Source organism: Gossypium hirsutum, chromosome D12 (genome assembly GCF_007990345.1).
Source record: "Gossypium hirsutum isolate 1008001.06 chromosome D12, Gossypium_hirsutum_v2.1, whole genome shotgun sequence".
NCBI classification, from domain to species: Eukaryota; Viridiplantae; Streptophyta; class Magnoliopsida; order Malvales; family Malvaceae; genus Gossypium; species Gossypium hirsutum.
The window spans coordinates 56511817-56523282 of record NC_053448.1 but is presented as its reverse complement, the minus strand read 5'-3'; the positions used below and the strand labels follow the sequence as shown (position 1 = coordinate 56523282).

The following is an 11466-nucleotide window of genomic DNA, read 5'->3' as shown; positions in this document are numbered from 1 at the left end:
AGACATAGTCAAAACAGAAAATGAAAAGATAGAGAAATTAAAAGGCCCTAACTAAAAGCCAACACACACCTAAAAAACAATCAAAACCAAAACAGTATAAAAAAAAACCACCCTGAACCAAAACCTGCAGCTAATTTCAAAACTCAATATCAGCCAACGGACGTATCGCTTTTCTTTCTAAAAAAGATCTTAAGATTAGGAAGAGAAGAGAACGAAGCTTTGAATCCATAACTGGAGGAGCGGTGAGTCTTCACCATTTTCAAAGCTGAGTCAAGAAAAACCCTGGTATTTCTGATTCCAAGCCAATAGATCCATCATCGCCATCGTCTTCACAGAATCAGGAACTCCATCTGGCCAGACACCACAAGCCTGTTGCCTCCGGCCTTCCAGCGCCAGCGTGTGAGCCGTCCTATTAACATTTCGAGGCACAAAAGTGTAAGTTACAAAATCAAAGCATTTTTCCAGCAAACTAATTTGATGCGTTATTGGCCTAAGAACTAATTTATCTTTTTCCTTTTTCTTAATGCTCTTGATGACTGTTAAAGAGTCCCCTTCAACGATCAGGCACCGATAACCCATCTCAACTGCAAACAGAAGAGCCCTTTCACATGCCCTAGCTTCAGCCACGCAAGCATCAATCACCTCCGTAAAAAGATAAGTTTTCGCTCCTATTAATTCTCCTGCCGAGTCTTTTGCTAAAACTGCTGTTGTAGCGATTCGAAATTCATTTTGAAAAGACGCATCAAAATTTAGTTTGATGACTCTACATTCAGGGTTTGCCAAAACTCTTTTACCATAGATCTAGGAGAAGGGCGAAGACTCTTTTGATTTAGGTTAAGATCTTGAACATAACCATGAATAAATCCCAACAGTTCCTGAAAAGAAAGTTTGACCCTTTCATGAATAAGTTTATTTCTTCTAAACCATATGCTCCATAAAGAGATTGCCATAACTTGTCTTTGTTGATCATCTGCAGTGGAAAAAGTATGATGAAAATGATGCTTACAACACGACAGTTCATCAAATGACGGAATCCTGATCTGAAGCGAAGCCCACACAGACTGAAGAATGCCACAAGACCACATCAAATGACTAGAATCCTCCGGATCTACTTTGCACAAAGGACAGGCAACTTCTACATTTAACAATCGCCTCGCCAAATTACAAGAATGAGGCAATAGATTATTAAAAAGCCGCAATATGTGTATTTTAATCTTTGCTGGGTTGTGCATATTCCATTTAGTGGAAAATTTAGTCGTTTACTTTTATGTCTATTTTTAATTAATTTAGAAAATAATTTGTTGTGGTAAATATGTTTATTTTTAATTATTTATTTCATTTTGGTTAATTGTGATGAACATGGTTGGTTTTATAGAGTAATATGTAAATAGAGAAACAGTAGAATTTTCCCTAAGGATTTTTCTTAAAAATTTCTCCCTTTTTTTTTATCAGTTTATAGAAAGGCTTTTATTGAGATTTCAAGGCCCGTGCTTTTTTCTTTTTTTTTTTCTTAACAAAGAACCAAGTTGTGTAGTGTAGGCCAATTTTAGAGCTATGAATCTCGGCCTTGCAAACTTGTTCCTTTCGGCCCGACCCAAGAAGATACACTGAAATTATTGTCTTTTCGTACATAAAATTACTTCTAGGGTTTTTATTTCTGTCTCAATCTTCATCTGCTCGCCCCAGTCATGGGAAAGAAGAAATCTAAAGAACCAGTAACGGTGGCCGGACCAGATACCGTTTCATCTCAATCTGATATCTTCAAAACCATCTTCGGTGACATTACTGAGCCAAATGCCGCTGCTTCTTCTCTTTTTTCCGATGACAATCCATTCAAAAGAAAACCCGAAGAAACCGTGAAAAACCCTGAAAAAGTTTATTCATTGGATTCAGATATGGTGGAATTGAAGCATAGGAAGCGGAAGGAGAAAGAGAAAGCTGAAAATCTTACCTTGGGTTCTAGCGAAGAAGCTACAGAGACTCAGAAGTCAAAGAAAGGGAGGAACTCGGAAAACCTAAATTTGGGTTCTTTAGATAGCAATGTTGAAAGTTCAGGTCTTGATGCAAAAGGCAAGAAAAGGAAGAGGGATGAAGTGGAGAAAGAGTACGAGGAAAGAAAATATGGGACGGTGGCGGTGGCGTCCGATGCAGAGGAGGAGGTTGTCGTTGGGCAGAAGAGGAAGAAGCCAGAGGACGTTGGGGTAGTTGCTTTGGTTCCAAAAGAGGGGTTTGATGATGACAGTAAACTTATGAGGACTGTTTTTGTAGGAAATTTGCCTATTAAAGCGAAGAAGAAAGTCTTGTTGAAGGAGTTCAGTAAGTTTGGAGAGATTGAGTCTGTTAGAATTCGATCTGTTCCTCTAAATGATGTGAGTTTTCTGTAATTATTTCTGCTCTTTTGGGTCTTTTTTTTTGTTGTCAATTATGTTTCTAATTGTTTTCTTTCCTGTTTAGACTAAGAAGCCGAGAAAAGGAGCTATAATGTTAAAGCAAATTAATGAGAATGCTGATAGGTATGTTAAAGAAAATTAAGGAGCTATAATTTTTTTGCATTGTTTTCCCGTGAAATATGAATTCTGGACATAATTCCTGTTAAAAATTATATTTATATTGAACACGTGTGATTGTTTCACTCTATCATATCTGTAGTTTTTTATTTTGATGTAAGCAATTTTCTGTCAAAATGCTTTCCCTCCCCTCTCCTTTTGTAAAGTCAACTCCCATATATCGTTGACTACTAATGTTGGTTTTTTGCAGCGTTCATGCGTACATTGTTTTCAAAACTGAGCAATCTGCTGAGGCATCTTTAGCCAATAACATGGCTGTGGTATGTTTCTGTTGTTAGTGCTGGGTGAGCAATTGTAATGCATAGGGTGAGGATACTGTATATTGATTATATTGTTGTGTTCGTGGATATAGATTGCAGAGAATCACATTCGTGTTGATAGGGCGTGCCCGCCGAGGAAAAAGTTGAAAGCAGAGAATGCTCCTCTCTATGATAACAGGAGGACTGTTTTTGTTGGTAATCTCCCATTTGACGTGAAGGTGATCACTCTGCCTGATATTTGGATCTTGGTTCCTATGTGAGATCAATATTTCCTGCCAAGGGTGCTATGATCTGAAAATAAGGTTAAAACTTATTGCAGGATGAAGAAATTTATCAGCTTTTTTGTGGTATCAATAATCTGGGGTCTAGCATTGAAGCTGTTCGGGTTATTAGAGATCCTCAATTTGGTGTTGGCAAGGGTATTGCTTATGTCTTGTTCAAAACAAGGGTATGTCTACTCTTTTCTTAAATTTCTTTCAAGCCTTCATTTATCAATTCAAATGTGAAACATTTTTATTTCTTGTTTCAAAAATGGTGTACTTCCTTAAGTCTTGAAACCTAGTGGCAGTAGTGTTGTTAGGTTAATTAATTAATTAACACTATTTGGGACCAGCTCGTTTACACTCCTGCTTGTTGCTATCTATTGCATCTTAGAGATGAACCAGGGAATCACACTTTGTATTGCTGTATAACTTCAGTGCAATCCAATCTAGTTTCAGTAGTATAACAGTTCGATTAGCTGTGTTCATAGAGTTTAGTCTGGTCTAAAATTTTCCCTGAGGGAAGAGGAGAAGAGGTTCTCTAGATTGGGCAACTTGTAGGTGTTGTGTTAGCAAGACAGGGCACAGGTAACTTATACTTGTCTTACAAGTCACTGTTGTGCATTGTTTATGCAGGAAGCGGCAAATGTGGTTGTTAAAAAGCGAACACTGAAGCTTAGGGATAGAGAGCTAAGGCTTTCTCATGCCAAATCTGATGCTACCTCATCTAAGAGAAAGAACCAATCATCTTCAGGGACAGATAGTACCCCAGCCAAGAAGTTTGCCATTGATTCAAGGACTCCCTCAACTACCGGCAACAAATCAAATACAAAAGCTTCTTTGTCGTACCAGGGCTTGCGTGCTAGTAAATCAGGTTTTGAGAAGAAAGTTAGTTCAAGGGGGACTATTAGCCCTGTAAAAATGAAATTTAAAGCTCAAAGAATGGATAAGCCAAAAGAACGCTTGACCAAAAGACCAGCTGTTGCTGCTAGAAAGGCCAAGGCAAAAGTACACAAGGATGGTAGTGTGCCCAAACAAACAGGTGTAAAACGCAAGCTGGACAGCTTCAGTCCAGCGAGTGGCTCCCATAAGACGAAGAAGGGCAAAATGTTTAGGTAGGAACAGAAGAAAGACCTTGTATCATGCTTTGATTAAAAGCTCCAACCCGATAGAAGTATTGTACAATTTTAACTGTTGTTTTATTTGTCCAATGTCAAGTTTGTCATGTGATTTTCTTATTTGAATTTTCAGCTACAATTTTTAGTATCAAAATATAAGGCATAACTGGGTTTTCAATAATAGATAATTTTATTACCATGAACGGTTTAGTTGAGGTTGAAATTTGACCCAGTTGGAAAATAAACACTGCACTGTCATTTTATTTTTCTATACCTTTCAATTTTTCATCCTATTAATTTTCTTTTCACTTTACCCTCAGATTAAAGCCAAAGGCTTTACCTCTGATTTAAACTAAAAAACATATGAAACGATAAAAGAAAGAAATTTCTCTTTGCATCCCTCCGTTTTATCTAAGAACAGAGTACGGTAAAAAACGCCTTGTACAGCATTCTTCGGTATGTTACATTTATTTTCTTCACATGGAAACAATGGCTCTATTGAAGATAAATTCACATTTAGACCGAAAAAAGAAAGGGCAGGGATGAAATATGAAACAAAGCACCTTGCATAATTTGTCTTGGTAATTTGTTTTATCGACAATGTAGTTATTGTGTCATCGACATTGTGACATTATTGTTCTAGCTGCTATGCTGTTGCTGCTGAAGGTTGATTAACTTAAAATACGGCCCCTCTTTGTTTTCTATGAGACTAGAATGACTCCCTTTCTCTATTATTCTTCCTCCTTGTATAACCGAGATTTGATCTGCATTTTTAATAGTTGCCAGCCTATGTGCCACCATAACTGTTGTTCGGTTCCTCATTAACCTGTCGAGAGCTTGTTGCACCACACGCTCTGACTCCACGTCTAGAGCACTGGTGGCTTCATCAAGCAGCAAGATTTCTGGGTTCTTCAGAACAGCTCGAGCAATGGCTATTCTCTGTTTCTGACCACCCGAGAGTTGCACTCCTCGTTCCCCAACTTTTGTTGAGTAACCCTCAGGGAGGGAACTTATGAAACCATGGGCATTGGCAAGCTTTGCTGCTTCTATTATTTCTGATTCTGAAGCTCCTTCTTTGCCATAAAGGATGTTTTCATAAATGGATGTGGCAAAAAGAGCTGGTTCTTGTTGCACTAGACCAATGTGTTTCCGAAGGGATTTCAGCTTCAGTTTCCTGATATCTCTGCCTGTAAGGATTTGACAAATAAGACTTGGTTGAAATAAGGCGTTTTACTAGGAGGATTTCAAGATTTTCACGAGAAAAACTTACCATCAATCATCACTTTCCCAGCTGTTGGATCATAAAATCGAAGTATAAGAACAAGAACCGAACTTTTACCGGATCCGCTTTGCCCCACCAGTGCCATACTCTTGCCTGAACGCACTTTTAGATCAAAGTCCTTGAAAATGACTACGTCTGGCCTTGATGGATAACTAAAGTGGACACCCCTTAGCTCAATTGTACCTTCCACATTTGTTACTTCTTCTCCAACATCCCCAACAACTTGAGTCTTTCGGTCCATAATCTCGAACACGGATGCCACCATTTGGTTCCCTTTTAAAAGGTCTGGAATCAATGCCAGAGTTTCTCCCATGGCTAATGCCGTTATAATCAAAACCATAAATGATTTCATGACGGATTTAAAGCTAGCTAGCTCCTTCCCCATTAAAACAGAACCATACCTACACAAATTAACAGCTCATAATTGAGCTCTGCAATTCATTTGATAATAACAATTTACTAAGTATTGCAATGCACAAAGACTGTGTTGTGATTTGTGAATGCTCATTAGTTAACTCTCATACCATAAGGCAAGGCCATAAGATGAGAAGATGAAGAACTGGGAAATGCCGTAGAATATCCCTGCAATTTGACCACGGTTGAACGAACGCTTTGAAGGCTCTACCAGCTCACGGGAATAAAGATCAAAGATCTTCTCCTCAGCACAAAATGCAGCAACAGTTCTAATATTGCTGACAGCCTCACCAGCGAGCATGTTTGCTTTTAGATATGCTTTGCTCAAGTCACCTCCAAAGCCTTGCATGAATAGTTTCTGAATAATAGGGAAGAATGTCACTATAATTTAAGTTTTGAGCTTATATAAATTAATGCCAGGAAGGGTGCAAACCTCGCTAATGTGACCACTTATGATCAATGGGAAAGTGGCCAAGATAACAAGTGTGATTCTCCAGCTTAAGATGAATGCAATAATGAAGGCAGCAACGACCAAGCCTAGATTCTGGATGAGAATTGATGTCCGATCGACAACTACACCTTTTAGAAATGTTGCATCACTCTCTAGATGCGATGCTAGCATGGAACTTGCGTTGTTTGGGTCGTCAAACCATCCAATTTCGTTCCTCAAAATGGCTGCAAAATTAAGTCACAAGCGCATGAATTTTACAGGTGGTTAGGAAAAGACAAATGGTTACGAGTACAGCATCAAATATTACCAGAAAACATCACTTCACGCACACGGAGAGTGAGTCGCTCTCCCATAATACCGAAACATAGGTGCTCAATTGCATGAACAATGACAGTTATAACTGCAGCACAGCAAAATAGGGTGGCAATCTTCTTCACTTCATTGCATGTTGTTTCCCAGTCCATGTAATAGGCTACAAGAGCTTGAGAAACCCCTAGAGCAAAGAGAGGCATCTGAGCTCCAGCAATTAATGCAGCAATGGTTCCAAAGACCCCATAATACCAGTCAGGTCCTATCATAGAATATAGTCTTCTTGGTGAAACAGGCTTCCCTGTATCTATTCCTTCGGCACCTAAACGGCTAAATACGGAATCCTTGTCGGAACGAAAACTTGCACCAAAAGTTGTCCTTGTTCGGGATAATTCTCGTGAATAACTCAAGCTATAAAATGGGGAAAACAAACAATTCTGATTAATGAATTCTTACTAGACTAGCATACAGAAAACTTCATGCAAATCAACTGCATTATTTTACACACCTGCGTGGTGTACTCATTGCAGGACTCTGCGAGGGGTATCGTTGAAGTGATGATGTCTCTTGAAGCTGAACGAGTGAAGAGTAGGCACTGTTAGGATTTGAAATGAGCTCATCATGGCTGCCAGTTTCTACTATCTTCCCACTTTGAACAACAGCTATCACGTCTGCATTCCTAATAGTAGAAAGTCGATGAGCCACGACGACTGTGGTTCGTCCCACCATCACACGGTCAAGTGCCTCCTGCACACTCTTCTCAGATTCCGCATCAAGTGCACTTGTTGCTTCATCAAGTAAAAGGATAGATGGATTCTTCACTATTGCTCGAGATATCGCAATTCTTTGCTTCTGTCCACCTGATAGTTGTATTCCTCTTTCACCAACCTGCAAAACCAAACCAAACACTTACAGTTCCGAAGTGATCATCCATGTTAATTCTAAACAAACTCATGTTAAGGTGACTAGAATAATAATGGTAAATGGATACCTGAGTCTCAAATCTATCAGGGAGATTATTAATAAACGTAATGGCCCCTGAAAGTTTCGCAGCACGTGTTATCTCTCCGAGAGTAGCATCATATTTCCCGTAAAGGATATTCTCCCTAATCGTTGTTGCGAAAAGTGCTGGCTCCTGATTAACCAAACCAATTTGTTGTCTAAGCCATTTGAGATCAAGGTCCCTAACATTATTCCCATCCAACAAAATTTCCCCTGCAAGAGGCTCATAAAATCTTTCAATCAATGATATGGCCGTGCTCTTCCCAGAGCCACTTCCTCCCACAAGAGCTACAATCTTGCCAGCAGGTATGTTGAGGCTGAACCTATTGAAGATTACTACATCTGGGCGAGACGGGTAATTGAATGACACGTCCTTGAATTCAATGTGACCCTCCACTTTGCCTAGTTTGTGGCCTGTTTTGGAGCTGGTTTTGCTAACTGTATTCCTCTCTATCATCTCAAATATCGGATACGCAGCCACCCTTGCTCGAATAAACGCTGAGATGTCGGGTGCTGCCAGTCCTAGTGACCTGCACCACAACAAAACCATGTAAATATCTATATATATGAACGGTTGAATAGATGATGAATAAGAATCCTAAGCTTACAGGCCGGAGATGACAACATTAAGCATGGTAGTGAAAGAATCCCCACCATCGGCAATGTTTTTGTGAACAACTATACTGGTGAACCAAACGAGCAACGCCCAGGAAACGAAAAGCACGCAATGCATAGAGCCCAGTCCGAGGCCCTTGGCTAAGCCAGCTCTTCTGCCATACTTGTATGTGTTCATCAATGCTTCTTTATATGATTTGACGGCCCTTTCTTCCCCTGCAAATGCTTGGACTGTTCTAACATTCCCGATCACCTGAAAGACAAGTCACAAAATCTGTCAGATAATCTCTTTACGTAAAATGTGTTATTATGCATGCATGGGAGATCGAAATGAACTGACCTCTTCCGCAATTTCACCGGCCTTGACATAGGAGTTTCGAACTCTAGCAATAAGCCCCGTGGCTACGTAAGCATAAAGCCCACCGGCAATGGCAATCAAGGGGACAATTGACAGTGTTACCAAACTGATTTGCCATACTCTCGCAAATCCAATGCAGAAACCTACTATAAACCTGCTTATGTAATGCATGAAATTCCCCACCTGCCATCATTCACCTCATTTCTCATTAATTTTACGCACCGCCAATTTTTCAACGTTCCTTTTTCTTTTTTGTATTTAAAAATGTCAAAAATTAATCTAAGTACTAAAATTAAAAGAGTTTACTTTACAAATTAACTGAAACCAAATCAAATCGAGCTTATGTAATGCAACGGGACATGACATGACAGTTTTTTCCGCTCCGACCCGATTTACCCGCAACATAATCCAACTCCAAGCCGACCCAAAGCTCTGAACCCAACTCAAAAAATTAAAACTATACCATAACACGATATTTTACCATTTTTATATTTTAAATTTTTATCAAAATAGAATAATGGTTTTAAATCCTTACTTTTTTTAATAAACTATAACATATTTTAAATTAATGTATATAAAAAGATATTTTAATAATTATTATAAGAATTAATTTTTCTAAACTCGACTAAATGAAGAATTAAACTTTTAAAATGACCTTATAAAATAGGATCAAATCGAAACATTCAGTCTAATAAATTGGAAGTTAAAAAAATTGTTCAGCGCCTACAATATTATTATTATGAATTTTTAAAAAATCAAACCAAATACCAACACTAATCAAACTGGATTGAACAAAATTTCCACAGTAATTCATCAAATTTCAAAAATTTTAAGAAGTGATCTTTTATATATTCTTAAAAATTATTTCATTAATTTATATAGTTATAAAAAAATATAATTATAATGGAATTAAAACCAACCAAAGAGTATTCAATTTTGGTAGGGGAAAGGAAAAGGAATTCATTTATCAAATTAGCAACCAAACATAATTTCCATTTTGTGGTTAAAGATAGAACACAGACGGCAACGTCGTCTCTAGCCTCCCACCTTTTTCTCGTTTCAAATAAATCTAATAATTTTACACGGATATCCATCACATCTTAACATCCCAATCATGTTCATCTACCCGAATTGGTTCATACAACTTTGATTGTCAAAAAAAAAAAAAAAGAAAAACTTTGAACCATATATAAGAAGGATATTTCAGTTTTGACATCAAAAAATAGAAAGAGCAGCTGACAATATCTGGGATGCTTAAAACCCAGAAAAATACACCGAACAAGCCAACCGACTAATAAATGCTACTGAATCTTGTCATTTATTTATAAAGGGTAAAATTTACAACCACTTCTTTCATTTATTTGCCACTATTAAGTTTAAAGTTGCAGAGGCAGATACATAAAAGCGGCGTCAGATTATAGTAATTCTCTTGGGATTGTCGGCTCATCCACACCGTTACTTCTTTTTTCAATTTGTTCATGCTTTGTCATTTTTTTTACTTTGTTTTATTTGATTATTTACAGTTTTATCGTTTTGCTGTCTTAATTGTCTTTTTAAGTCAATAAAATCCCAAGACCAGCCCAAAAATGCTACTTTTGTTTTCATATTATACTCCTATGAGACTGAGAAACAAAATTAAGCCAAAAAAAAGCGGATGAAAAAATGAAATACCTTCTCAGAAAGAGCATCTTGAACAAGAATAATGTCACTTGTAATGGCGGAAATGACTTGTCCTGTTGAAGCTTCAGTATCAAATAAGCTTATGTCTTGATTTAGCATAGACTTGAGATATGCCATCCTCATTTTTGCTGCCTGTCGCTCTCCAGTATGCATCCAACAAGCCACCTCTATATATACATGTATATCATCAAAAAAAAAACAAAGTAAAACTTTTGATAAATTAAGGAAGTTTTTTTCGTGAGGGGGAGAGATTGCCACTAACCTATCCATGAGGAAAATAAAATAGCCACGCTGAGATATACAAAATCCAATGAGTACTGCAAAAAAACAAAACCTTTAGTTAGTTGTTTCAAAAATCCTTTTCGTTGGTAGTTTTTGTGATAGTATACCTTTGCAACTTTGTGAGAAGCTTCTTTAGGGAAGAGATAAGCCATTCCAGCAACGTTTATCAATTTCCCGAAGAAGATGAAGAAAACAGGAACCGATGCACCATGCACGCATGCACCAATGGAACCCAAACCCATTAGCACATAGTCGTAAATGTCTGCAAATGAAAACAACTTCAACAATGGAACTTTAGGATCCTTCTTCTTCTTTCCTTCTTTCTTCTTTGTGTCATCCTCATCAATATCTTGGTTAAATGAACCATAAGGTGTCATTTTGGCCTCAAATACGGCCGGGAAAAAAGCCAGACCGAAAAACAATCACATACAAGTCGAAGAAGATGAATGGAAAACAGTGAAAGAGAAGGTTTAAGAACTGAAGAGAAAGAAAAGATAGGAAATGTGAAGTAGATGAGACCTTTTATTGCAAACTTAACCTATGGCCGTAAAATCTATTTAAGTGAACTTTTTTCAACAGTTGGAAGTAATGACGAAACAAAAAAATCTTATAAAAGCACAGCTGAGCTTGAAAAATTTAATAGTAGTTAATTCTCTCGAGAATTGAGATATTCGAATGGGTATTTTTAGTATTTGAGTTTTTCTTATCATATGGTATATTATATTTATTGAAACAATGACGTATAACCTAATATTTGCTGGTTTTTGTCATAAATATATATGTAGTTATGTACCCTAAAATATTCTTTAATCTAACCTTCTTCTTTTTTCTTTCAACTATTAAAATAGTCACTTTTGTTATTTTAAAT

General features: G+C 37.5%; 2 protein-coding genes across 2 annotated transcripts; one reads left to right on the top strand and one right to left on the bottom strand.

The window, feature by feature from the left end:
• The first annotated feature begins 1633 nt into the window (after nucleotides 1-1633).
• LOC107946681 (nucleolar protein 12) lies at nucleotides 1634-4325 on the top strand. Its single transcript, XM_016881107.2, has 6 exons — nucleotides 1634-2369; nucleotides 2455-2513; nucleotides 2758-2827; nucleotides 2920-3045; nucleotides 3147-3275; nucleotides 3724-4325. Exons 1-6 carry the CDS (start codon nucleotides 1689-1691, stop codon nucleotides 4204-4206), a joined length of 1548 nt encoding a protein of 515 aa, XP_016736596.1. The 5' UTR covers nucleotides 1634-1688; the 3' UTR covers nucleotides 4207-4325.
• Nucleotides 4326-4582: 257 nt separating this feature from the next.
• Nucleotides 4583-11132, bottom strand: LOC107946680 (ABC transporter B family member 2). The gene is made up of 12 exons (XM_016881106.2): nucleotides 10706-11132; nucleotides 10579-10633; nucleotides 10308-10483; nucleotides 8619-8819; nucleotides 8272-8531; nucleotides 7653-8193; nucleotides 7170-7549; nucleotides 6660-7072; nucleotides 6335-6576; nucleotides 6012-6259; nucleotides 5476-5888; nucleotides 4583-5392 (listed from the first exon to the last, which is right to left on the bottom strand). Exons 1-12 carry the CDS (start codon nucleotides 10973-10975, stop codon nucleotides 4845-4847), a joined length of 3747 nt encoding a protein of 1248 aa, XP_016736595.1. The 5' UTR covers nucleotides 10976-11132; the 3' UTR covers nucleotides 4583-4844.
• Between the last annotated feature and the right edge of the window lie 334 nt (nucleotides 11133-11466).